Genomic DNA, 12,016 nt, shown 5'->3' on the forward strand with positions numbered 1-12,016 from the left:
GTCCTCCTTCTCTGGACATGCTCCAGCTCCTTAATGTCCTTCTTGTAGCAAGGGGCCCAAAGCTGAACGCAGGGTTGGAGGTGCAGCCCCACCAGTGCTGAGCACAGGGTGGCGATCCCTTCCCTACTCCCGCTGGCCACACCATGGCTGATGCAAGCCAGGATGCTGTTGGCCTTCTTGGCTGTGGGAATTAGTTGATAAGCTTTGCTGCAGCTGGTGTGCATGTTTAATTATCTTGTCATATAAATCTGTCATGTATTGAGAAATAATATGTAGACGATATCCAGACATGATGCTTAGCTGTCTAACAAGATACAGTTGGCAACAATAACCTGACAGGAGTCTCTGGACATGGTTGAATACGCCAAAAATATAATGAGCAACCTTGAAGAGATTTATAGGAGTCTCTGGACGTGGTTGAATACATTCTTTGTTTGAAACTAGTATAAATACTCGCTGTTTTTTGTAGGACTTTATGCCTTTTTTAGAAGGGCATCCAATTCAGCACTGAATTGTAGAATAAAAATATTATTATCTTTGCTTCGAAGACATTGTCCTTTTTAATATTTTACCAATGAATGAGTGTTTCTCACATTGGCCACCTGGGCACACTGCTGGCTCATATTCAGCCGCTGTTGACCAGCAACTCCAGGTTCTTTTCCACCAGGCATCTTTCCAGCCACTCTTCCCCAAGCCTGGAGCGCTGCACGGGGCTGTTATGGCCCAAAGCCTGGCCAGATCACTCTGCAGAGCCTCTCTGCCCTCAAGCAGATGATGGCGTAACGTTTCTTTTTTATTTTCCTTTCCTTGTTTTTAAACATTTGTGGTTAGAACTTTCAAAGAACGCTCATCAAGCCACAGCAAGATCTCGGAGAACTACAAATCCCAGCAAGCCGCGCGGGGGGAGCCGGGCGGGACGCGCATGCGCAGGGGTGGGAAAGCGCGCATGTCTGAAGGGGGGCGGCGGTGGGCGGGGGTTTATCAAGGGGCGGGGTTGTGCGCGGAGCGCGCGCGCACCGGGGCGGCTGCGGCGGGAAAGGCGGCGGAGAGAGAGCAGCTGCCCGTGAGGCAGAGGGCTGTCGGGCCGCCCGGAGCTGTGGAGGTGAGATGTCGTTCCTTCAGCCCCGGCCCCGCCAGGCCTGGGTGAGCTGAGGAAGAGCAGGCGGTTGTTGGGCCTGCGGCTCCTTCCTCCCCTGGTAAGTGTGTGCCCACCCCTGCCAGCCCCAGGTCTGTAACCGAGGGGCTGCGTGGCCGTGCCCAGGGCAGTGGTTGAGTCCCCGCTCCTGGAGGGATTTAAAAGACAGGCAGGTGAGGTGCTCGGTAATGTGGTTTAGTAGTGTGCAGGTACAGCTGGGCTTGATGATCTTAGAGGCCTTTCAACCAAATGATTACGTGTTTGAGGGCACCCTCAACACGTGAAGCTGGGGAAGGCTCTGGGGTATAAGTCTTATTAGGAGAGGCTGAGGGAACTGGGATTGGTTAGCCTGGAAAAGAGGAGGCTGAGGGGGAGACCTCATCGCTACAGCTCTCTGAAAAGAGGTTGTAGCGAGGTGGTTGCTGCTCTCTTCTGCCAAGTAACAAGAGATAGGATGCGAGGGAATGGCTTCATGTTGCACCAGGGGAGGTTTAGATTGGACATTAGAAAAAAATGTCTTTACTGAAAGAGTGGTGAAGCACTGGCACAGACTGCCCAGGGAGGTGGTGGAGTCTCTATCCATGGAGATACCTTAAAGACGTGGTGCTCAGAGATATGGTTTAGTAGACAGGTGTGGTTGGAGTCGATCTCAAAGGTCTTTTCTAACCAAACAATTTTGTGATTCTATGGTAGAGCAGGTGGCCTTGAGCGAGGCTTCTTGTCCAGAATGGCTTATCCCTGAGGGAGTGGAGTCCCAGAGATACTCAGGATTTTCAGGCACCTGGTGTTTGTGCCGAAAGGATCTATTTGTTCTTGCTGGTCACTGAGCTTAGGCTGGCCACTTCCACAGGTTGGTTTGCCACAAAGTGCTCTGGAAACATTGTCCCTGGAGACTTACAAGGCCAGATTGGATGGGGCTCTGAACAACCTGATCAAGTTGAAGATATCCCTGCTCCTGCAGGAGGATTGGACTGGTTGACCTGTAAAGGTACCTTCCAACTCAAGGCATTCTGTGATTGTACGCAGCACTGAGTGTTTACCATTGATTCATTTCCCAGTGTTGAAGCTTGTTATCCCTTTGATCCCATGTAGCTCTGAGCTTGTGTTGTAAGCTGGGTTGCTAAATCTCTCTTTATTTTCAATTTTTTTTAAATCTCTCTTTTTTTCTCCCCGTGTTCTTAACTCCTGAAGAGAGGGAGGTGTATTTTTTAACCTGGATAGGTTCAATGATTTAGCTTACAAACCACAAGGAGTCAAGGAAGAGAGGCTGGGGGCAGGGAATGGGCAAGGTGAAAAGTCCTAGAATTGATACAGGCGTCAAAGCCCTGTGTTATTAAGTTGTGACCAGAAAAAGAAAGGAGGTGGTCGTTCTGAGGGAGAAGATGGGTTATTGTTGTCTTTCTACATCAAATAGTAATTAATACTTCTTCAAATAACCCTTTTTTGTTTCCCTCTCTTAGGCCGCTCATTCCTATCCTGGAAAAACTTCCTCAGTTGTATTAGTGCAGTTGTTTTTGGAGCTGCAAAGTCAACTTGCTTGGAAAACGTAAGTGCAGTTCTCCTTCTTCAGTTATTTTCTTTCCCTGTGTTATTTTATTTTTGTTCATTTCTCCAGTGCAGTTCATCATATAATACTCAAAGCAATTCTACCAGTCTTCAAACACAAACCCTTTCAGAAAGGAGACACTTCCTCAGAGGGAAATAGCTATTAAATTCTGTTCTTTATGCACGAGAGTGGATCCAGATCACTCCAAATCCATTTCTTTCTTGTAAATGTAAGTTAGTTGCACGGAAGTGTCTCTGTGATTTATTGAAAAACATGATTATTTATTCTGTTAGATACAAGTGGTCTTTATTTCTTAGTGTTCCTAGAACCTCTTTCCTTTTGTAGAGCAGCTCAGCAGCGGACACTCTCCCATCCCTCGTGGCTTAGTTCGTAGAGCACACAGGCACTTCCACAGATATCACCCCAGAACAATATAGGCTGCTAAAATAAATTCACACTAGACGTTGCTGAAACACTGTATCAGTGTTGTGGTAAATCAACTCTGGGGCTTCTAATATTGTGCATTTGAATAGCACCATGATTCAGAGCACTGATCTGGTATAAATCTGTTCCTTAAAAAAACGTTGAGGGAGCAGCTGACTCCAAGTGAGCTTTATGCTGAATCAGGTGTCCTCTTGCTTCCTGCAGCTGACACAAAGCCAGGATGGACTTTTACTTTTGTGCTCTGGCTAATATAACAAATATGCAGTCAGTAACCCAGCGTGTATTCTGTTCTCATTAATACACTTAAGTGCATTAATGGTCATCACACAGTAGCCTGAGAAACTACAAGCTTGGATACTATTAAATTGAAAGAAGACTATTGTTTTCCCTGTTTTATTTTAAATCACAGCTTCAGGATCAATGTTTAAAGGCAAATCCCAAGACAGGAGAGATTACTTTTTCTGGACTGCTTTTTATGATGAAACAATTTGCTTATGGTAATAAAGTTTGACCTTTATGTATTCCTTTGCTGCTTTTACTGGTTTTTTGCTGCCTCCTGCAGCAAACTGTTACCTGTTTCTTTTTCAGCAAGGGGCAGATTCTGTCAGGTAACTGATCCCATTCAAAGACTGAAAAAGACTATTTAAATATGTGATCATCTTCTGAGAAGAATTAGTTGCTGTAAATGCTGACAGAACAGTTTTGCAGAAGTGAGCTGATCTAGGATATTCAAAAGGCCAAGAGGGAAGAGCTTTTAAAAATTATTTTTTCAGAACAATTAGCAGTAATAGTGAAGACATAAAATTCCCTTGCTGAAAACCCAAGGGGAACTGAAAAATTCAAACATGCTTTGTAAAAAGTATCTCTTTATGCTGTTAGAAGTTTTTGGTGTAGAAAAGCTGTAGAAACAACTTCTTGGCATCAAATAAAAAATGGGAGGTAACATAAAATTTGGTGACGTAAAACTTCCTTACCTGTCCATGGAATGAAGCAGGATGGAACCTAAATTACAGTCCAATTTCTTGTTGCTGTGTAACCTCTGTGAAGAAGCTTATTCTTTTTTTTTTTTTTTTGTGCAAAACTTAAATACTTTTGTGGCAATACAATGGTCAAACCTGTCTGGTTTATCCTTCTGTAAGGCACCTGTGCTTCTCTTGTGTGCAGGTGGGAGAGTCATTCTGAGAGGAATCTGAAATGGACAGGGTCATGTCCATTCTTGCTATTAAACACTGGAAAATGAGAAAACAGGTGCAGCTTGATACAGTCCTGCTGGATAAGGAAGCAGAAGATTTGGTTTGATATTAAGTGTAATGTAATTATTAAAAAAGGGAAGTGACATATTCAAATTATCTTAAATGGGAAGGGTTTCCCTTGTAAGGCACCTTGCTTGGTATCTTATCAGACTGCAGGAAGTTGGTAGCAGAATTAACCAGTTACACTGTCATTATTTTCCTCTGTTGCTCTCTTACATCACAAAGCAGTTTTAAAATCATTAACTTGTTTGATTGATATGCACTGTAATTGTGGGAAACCCTTACTAAAGACCGAGTGAGCCCTTCTAACAAGTGTGGCAAATCTGTCTGCAGGGCAACAGGTACTGGGTCAGAAATGCCACTGCTACATGACGGGAAGTTCAGATCCAACCTAATTGTGCTTTCCTAGTTCGGGTTTGCTTCTGACAGGTTATTTTGTATCAGGTTGCATGCCCTTGGGTTACAGAACAGTTATTTGCTTAAACTATAGGAAGATAGCTTGAAAGTGTAAAGCTGGTCAAAAAAAAAAGCAGTGTCTGTGCCTGCTCCTGATTAAACATCTACAGATGAAGGGGTTTGTCCTTCAAAGATGAAGAACAATATTTATGGAAGCGGAGTCCAAGGTCTCAGCCTGGTGTTCCAAGGTGTCTTAATCTCATCAGCTGCAGCCAACAGCCCCGTTATTACAGACTGTTCTGTGTGGCATATGCTTGCGCCCACACGTTGGTGTCACTGCAGTTCTGCACAAGCTTGGGATCTGTCTGTACAAAACTCCTCCTGCTCTGGGTTTGTTTTCTGTGGTGCCTACAGTTTGTGCAGTGTGTGAAGTGCTGTGTAAGGAGTGTGGGGAAAGAAAAGAGTAACGTTAAATCATTTGCAGGAACAAAATGCTGATGTCAGTGGGCAATGTGTGTTGCCTGTGTTCTTTGCTGTGGAGGAAAGCGAACTTTGTAAGGGTAAGCAAATAACTTGAGTAGGAGAACAGAGCCTCAATTCTGCAAGTACTTAATGTTGATTTAAATGCCATTATGCAAGTATTTATATTTTATCTATGTGCAGAAGCCTTCCTAGGACTTAGGACTGCATTCACAGTATAGTTTTGAAAGCTGTGCCGAGAATAGCAATTCTTGTATACTGGTTTTGCTTTTAAACATCTTAAGTGTCTTAGAAGACACGTATGTTTGCAACTCAGTTTAGAAAAATACTTTTATCTTATACTCTGATCCTTAAAAGACTTATTGGAATCCAAAGACACCTGCAGCACATCTAGTGTCTCTTTGGTTTTCTCAGTCTTGGATCTCCCACTTCCAGGATCCGGATACTGCTGCTGCCTGCTTTCTCCAGATGTGCAAAAGGAAAACATGGGTTTGTTCTCCAAAAGGTGCTTAGTCCCCATAATCCTCTTATGGACATCCACTCTAAACTTACATGTCTTTAATACCTCACAGTGATGGATTTGCTTCATTTTCTTCTGCATAGCTGCCTTTTTTTTTTTTTTTAATTTCCCCCTCCCTCTTTTTGGGATGTTTGTTGAGATCAGTTTTTGTGTCTACCTTCCTGATGATTCCACTACTGTTCTTGTAAGAGCATCCTCTGCTGCGGTGTTTGCTACTTGCAACGTCTTCATTTGTTTGTCCTCTCTCAGGGCTTGTTTGTGGACTGACATTGGTTCTTTCTAGGGTCATTTGCATTTTTCATTGCCTGTTCATTCTTCTTTTTACTGTATTATTTACCTATAGGAATTCTGGTGGCATGAAGTGTGCGAAGGCACTGTATGACCACAGCAGTTGTTTGTTCAGCAGAGGGGAAAAACAGGTTGTTGGTAGAGTTTTGTGACTCTGGAAATCACAAATTTCTCTTTCCACAGGGGGAAAATATGTGAACCTAAAGACTGTTCCTAACGGAAGAAAGAATACTCAAACTACTCACAAATGCTTCTCGTCAGAATGCAATTCCTACAGCTGCTATCCAGGAGACATGGGAAACTGGAAATGCTTTTTCAGACACCTTTTTGCCAAAAGCAATTCCCATATTTGTCTCTGACCACCTCCGCTTGTCTTTGTAATAAGAAGGAAAAAGGGAACAGTTATGAACAAGTTGACCAGGAAAAGTACAAGAACTTGGTCCGCTCTGTTACTTCTTACAAAACCAGTGCCCAGACACCAGAGACGATATTTGAAGAAGACAATTTGTTATATGGGCCACCGGATAAATGCAGCCCTCCAGTTGGAGCTGAAACAAAAACTCCCAGAAAATGGGTTCCTTTAATAAACTCCAACAAGAGAATTCCCCCTCTCAACAGCGATTCCAGCCTACCCATGAAAATCCCCTTGCAAAAAACAAAAATGCCCAGTGTTACCCGTATTCTTCAACAGACAATTTCTCCACAGCAAGCCTTTTATCTAGAAAGGTGGAAACAGAAAATGATTTTGGAGCTTGGAAAAGATGGCTTTGAAGAGTATACTAAAAGTAAGTTTAACCAGAGTGTGATTTAGACTAGACATAAGGAAGAATTTCTTCACCATGAGAGGGTGAGGCACTGGATCAGGTTGCCCGGGGAAGCTGTGGCTGCCCCGTCCCTGGAGGTGTTCAGGGCCAGGTAGGATGGGGCCTTGGGCAGCCTGGTCTAGTGGGATGTGTCCCTGCCCATGGCAGAGGGGTTGGAACTGGGTGATCTTTAAGATCCCTTCCAACCCAAACTATTCTATGATTACAAAGTAGAAGCAGCAGTCTGGGTTGCTGGCTGGGATGTGTGGGCATCACTGCTTTATCAGGCCCTACAAACTAAGTGTTCTGGACATCCCTTAAGATGTTTTGTAGAATCATGGAATGGTGTGGTTTGGACGGGACCTCAAAGCCCATCCCATTCCAAATGCCCTGCCATGGGCAGGGAGACCTTCCACTTGATCAGGTTGCTCAAAGCCTCATCCAGTCTGGCCTTGAACACCTCCAGGGATGGGGCAGCCACAGCTTCCCTGGGCAACCTGTGCTAGTGCCTCATCCCCCTCTTCTTCCTAAGATCTCCTCTCAATCTCCTTCCTTTCCATTTCAAGGGGTGAGACCATATTATGAGAGCACCTGTTATTGATGAATCTAAGCTCTGATCTTTGTTCTAGGACTGCTAAAGTGGGTTCAGAAATGAGAAACATTGAGCCTGTAGGTATTCTTTGCTGTGTCCTGTCTGCCTCTCCTATATTTCTCTCTTTGCTGGTATCTGTTTGCAAATAGGTATTTTCCAGCTGATGTTATTGAGCCTGTTTGCAGAGAGTAAGCTGTTTTACAATGAGGTGTATTGTCTTGAGTCTTTAAAACCTTGCTGTTTATGTTGAAGTTCTCCAGTAACTGTTTAGTTTATCTGGTATATGTAGCTTCTATGAAATTGCCATGCATTTGGAATTTTTCATTTTTTAACACTTAAAAAGGTGACTTCCCCCAAGCCGTAGAACTGATAGGGATCTGGGAGAACTTGGGGAATAGTAGGCAGCCTCTTGTAGTAAGTGTGAGCACTCCTTCAAATCACAGTCAGACAGTCATTGAGGTTGGAAAAGACCTGTAGGATTGTCCAGTCCCACCATCAGCTCAGCACCCCTGTGCCTACTAAACCATGTCCTGAAGTGTGACATCTACACACTTTTTGATGTCAGTGTTGGAGACTCCACCGCTTCCCTGGGCAGCCTCTGCCAGTGCTTCACCACTGATGGTCAGGAAATCTTTCCCAATATCCAATCTAAAGCTCCCCTAGGGCAATGTGAGGCCATTTCCTCTTGTCCCATCACTATTCCTTATGTGAATTATTATGCTATGTAAAACTGAATAGCCTTTGTTTATGCTTTTTGAGTTACTAAGCACTTTGATGGCCTAACAAACCTTACACAGTTATTGAAAACTGATCTTTCTTGGCATCATTTTGGAGATAGGCCCTTACTCCTAGAACTATGTCCAGCCATTTCAGAAGGAGATAAGCTCCATTCAGATGAACCAATACAGCAGAAGCAGCAAATGCAGCAAAAAGCAGCCTAGAATAATATTTTTAATTCATAAAAATTCACAAATGCCTTTGAATAAACAATAAATGAAAAATCATTTTTTTCCTGAGTAATTAGTGAGACCAAAGCAGTAAACGTTAATATAAGAGATATTAATTCCACTGTTGACGCTTATTTTCTGTCTTATTCCCTCTTCTTCCCCATATCTTCAGCTTTCAGTACAAAAAACAGGGCTGTTTTAGAAGCTATATTGTGCAGTATCTACAATATAAATTCTTCAGGTATTATGAGTGGTGTCTAAAATGTGGGGGGCTTGTGTCTTGCTTAGATCTTTTTCTCCAAGGAGAGCTCTTCCATGCAGCTTTGGAATCTATATTCCTGTCTGAAGAGACAGCAGCGAAGGAACAGATGAAGGGAGAAGATGCTGCTATTTCTGGCTACTTATCAAGTGTGCAGCATGTCTTAGAAGATATCAGCGACGTGAAAGCTCTGGAAAGTGCTGTTCAGCATGAGACTCTTCAGTATCTGGGCCTGGTAGACTGCGTGGCTAAGTATCGGTGAGGTACTGGTTCTCTAAGAAACCTGATAAAGCCTGTGGCGCTTTGCAGCGCCTGGGATGTTGTGTCCAAGGCTGGAGCAGGTGTGTTGGAGGGGAAACTGGATAGATCTCTAAGAGCAGCAAAGTGGATGAACTTGGAGGTGAACCTGATGACAGAAATGCTGTTGTTCCATGTGGGGAATTCCTTACCGGAGCAGGGTGTGAGCAGGGCAGGGCTAAGTGCTCCTCAGCAGTTGCCAGGAACTGCAGCAGATATTAGTGAGTCTTGATTTTTGAGACTGAAACTGCCAGTGTGGAAGAGACTTGCTTAGACATAATAACAAGTGACATGACATCAGGGTGAAACGGGCTGAGAGTGATTCACCCTTCTGTGCTGTCTCATCCCTAATTTCCTACTTATGACTACACATCAGTTTAAAACATTGTCCTGTCTTGTTCTCTTATGCAGGGGCCAGTTGTGTGTGATTGACTGGAAAACTTCGGAGAAACCAAAACCACTGCTGAAGAACACTTTTGACAACCCGTTACAGGTTGCGGCATATGTTGGAGCCATAAATCACGATGCCAATTACAACTTCCAGGTCAGTAGGCCTGCTGCCTGCCAAGACAAGCAGCTGCAGCCATGTCATTTTCCTATTTCCTGCCTTTAGCACCTGCTGTCCATCATGGAACTTTGCATAGGATTTGTAACAAAACAACCCAGTCTCAGGTCAGGTTAAGCTGACACACAGTGAAATAACTCCACTACTCTTGCTAAACCCTGCTGCCTTTGCCTGTCAGTAGGATTTCATTGATCTTAAGGAAACTCGTGCTTGGTGGGACTGAAGCGATGCTCAGCATCTTAGGAGGACAGATAAACTCAGTGACTTGGCATCTGGGCAACTCCCAGTGCTTTGTTCTGTGTGCATTTTGCTTGTGTCAGGAGTAGGAAGAGAGGAAGTGAAGCAAAAGAGCCTGCAAACAGGGAAATAGACTGGGAGGGCACTGCTTGCATCATGAAATCATAGAATCATAGAGTCGTTACGATTGGAAAAGACCTCTAAGATCGTCCAGTCTAACCATCAGCCCAACACCACCGTGCCTACTAAACCATGTCTGTGGTTTTTGAATACCTCCAGGGATGCTGACTCCACCACTTCACTGGGCAGCTTTTTCCAGTGCTTTACCGCTTTCAGAAAAGAAATTTTCCCTAATATCCAATCTAATGCTCCCCTGGCACAACTTGAGGCCATTTCCTCTCATCCTATCACTTGTCACTTGGAAGAAGTAGCACTAGCAAACGAGGGACTATGCAATTTGCTTAGAGCATTTGGAAACTGCACAGTGTTTTTTCAGAGAAAAGCAGTGTTATCAATCACTTAATCAGTGGAACAATGTAAAGACTCCAGACATGATTCTAGCCAGGCCTGCTTGGCCTGAAGGATTGTTATTTCAATACAAAGCATCAAAGGGAGAAAATATAAAGCAGAAGTGAGCAGGGTAATTAATAGGTTCTTCAGATGACTTTCTAGATTATTATAGAGATCAGAAAACACAAACACTTAACAGGCATGGCCCTCACAGAGTGAAATAGAGTTGGTAATTTTAGAATTCTGCTGCTAGCCTCTTGCTTCCCATTGCTTTCTCCTCACCCCAGTAGCTGGTTTGACAGGGAGCTGTTTGTCAAGTGTGAAAGATGTCAGAACACACCTAAGTAACCATTTCCACTCAGACTAATGCTGGAAAGCAGCATCAGTTTGGTTATCTGACCCCAGGCGAAACCTCATCTGTCACTAGGAATTTCACCAGGATCTGCAAAGTGTAAATAGACACTGTCGCTCTGATGCCCAGAGCTGGAGTCCTCCAGGTTTCACCAAAGTCAGTCAGATCTTTGAACTCTGTTTAAATGTTACTCTCTGTGGTAAATTATTGCTCTCTTTGTTCTCCATTCCTTATTTGAGGTATGTATGTATTAAGGCTGATGTTTTACAGTGAGGTGTAGCATTCAGATTTGCTGATTGAAGTTCCGTACTAACACTGAATTGCTGACAGCCGTCTGTTTTCATCTGCAGGTCAGCTGTGGACTCATTGTGGTTGCCTATAAGAACGGCTCCCCTGCGCATCCACATTTCATGGATTCTGGTCTGTGCTCACAGTACTGGAATAAGTGGCTTTTGCGCCTTGAAGAGTACATGGACAAAAACTGACCCAAACTATAAGCTGTGCAGAGGCAAGTGGTCAAGCAAGAGCCCTCTGTTTAAATGTCTCGTTTGAATATGTGTTCTTTTTTAAGTCACTTTAGCTAATATTTTAATATCAAGTTTTCTCCTCCCTAAAAAGAAAGAAAAATTGGAGTAGGGAATGTGTATTTGCTTACATTGTAGGTGACTTAAGTGGACCTGGCAGGACAAAGCCAACTTAATCTATTTTTCTCCACACTGTTTGTACAATCTAATGTTGATAGGAAAGTTTCTATTATCGAGTAAAATCTTTTCAATCAAATCAGCTTTCTTTTGTCATTTTTGAGAAAAAAAACTTGTTGCAGAGCTGAGACCTTGAAAATAAAGTCTGTGTACTAAAGCAAAACGACATCTGCGTTGTCTGAGCTGAGAGAAATGCAAAAGATAAACAAATAAAGCCAGCAAACTGGGTTTCACTCAGCTTAGTTCTTGCTCTTTTCAAAGGTGTCTATTGAAGAAGTTTGTTGGTTTCCTGACAGCAACAACTGGAAAAACTGCGATAAGAATTATAACCAGAATTCCTGTAAGCACTTGTTTAAAGCAGTGAGGCAAAGGTATCATTTAACAGAAGCAGCTTAGCAAAAGAGGAGCAGCATTGTAACTGATACACTTAATTTCCAGTGAGTGCTCTGAAAGGTGGGAAGTTGTACCACTTAAGAATGGCTCCTCCTGCAGGTTTCTTAACAGGCTGAGCAGCCCACATGAAAGAACTGTGAGAATGTAAATGAGCTTTGTACCTTTGGTTGTGAGGCTCTGTGCAGGCGCCGAGTCTGCAGCTGCATTGAGCTTCCTGACTGCGTTGTGGGTCTGAGAAGATGAGGAACCTGCCCATAGCAATTTCTAGTGCCAGGTTATGGCATTTGCCAGGGCAAGT

The 12,016-nt window shown here is 43.6% G+C and overlaps 1 protein-coding gene across 1 annotated transcript; it reads left to right on the plus strand.

Moving 5' to 3' along the window:
• The first annotated feature begins 1,175 nt into the window (after nucleotides 1–1,175).
• MGME1 (mitochondrial genome maintenance exonuclease 1) lies at nucleotides 1,176–11,511 on the plus strand. Its single transcript, XM_069850368.1, has 6 exons — nucleotides 1,176–1,196; nucleotides 2,596–2,681; nucleotides 6,246–6,847; nucleotides 8,693–8,921; nucleotides 9,372–9,504; nucleotides 10,975–11,511. Exons 3-6 carry the CDS (start codon nucleotides 6,310–6,312, stop codon nucleotides 11,107–11,109), a joined length of 1,035 nt encoding a protein of 344 aa, XP_069706469.1. The 5' UTR covers nucleotides 1,176–1,196; nucleotides 2,596–2,681; nucleotides 6,246–6,309; the 3' UTR covers nucleotides 11,110–11,511.
• Nucleotides 11,512–12,016: the final 505 nt, after the last annotated feature.

This window comes from Phaenicophaeus curvirostris, chromosome 2 (genome assembly GCF_032191515.1).
Source record: "Phaenicophaeus curvirostris isolate KB17595 chromosome 2, BPBGC_Pcur_1.0, whole genome shotgun sequence".
Taxonomy (NCBI): domain Eukaryota; kingdom Metazoa; phylum Chordata; class Aves; order Cuculiformes; family Cuculidae; genus Phaenicophaeus; species Phaenicophaeus curvirostris.

Excerpts from the sequence above, each read along its gene's own strand:
- MGME1 (XM_069850368.1), top strand. The coding sequence starts at position 6,310 with ATGCTTCTCGTCAGAATGCAATTCCTACAGCTGCTATCCAGGAGACAT. Across the intron at positions 6,848-8,692 it reads CTTTGAAGAGTATACTAAAA|ATCTTTTTCTCCAAGGAGAG; the intron begins GTAAGTTTAACC and ends TGTCTTGCTTAG. Across the intron at positions 9,505-10,974 it reads ATGCCAATTACAACTTCCAG|GTCAGCTGTGGACTCATTGT; the intron begins GTCAGTAGGCCT and ends TTTCATCTGCAG.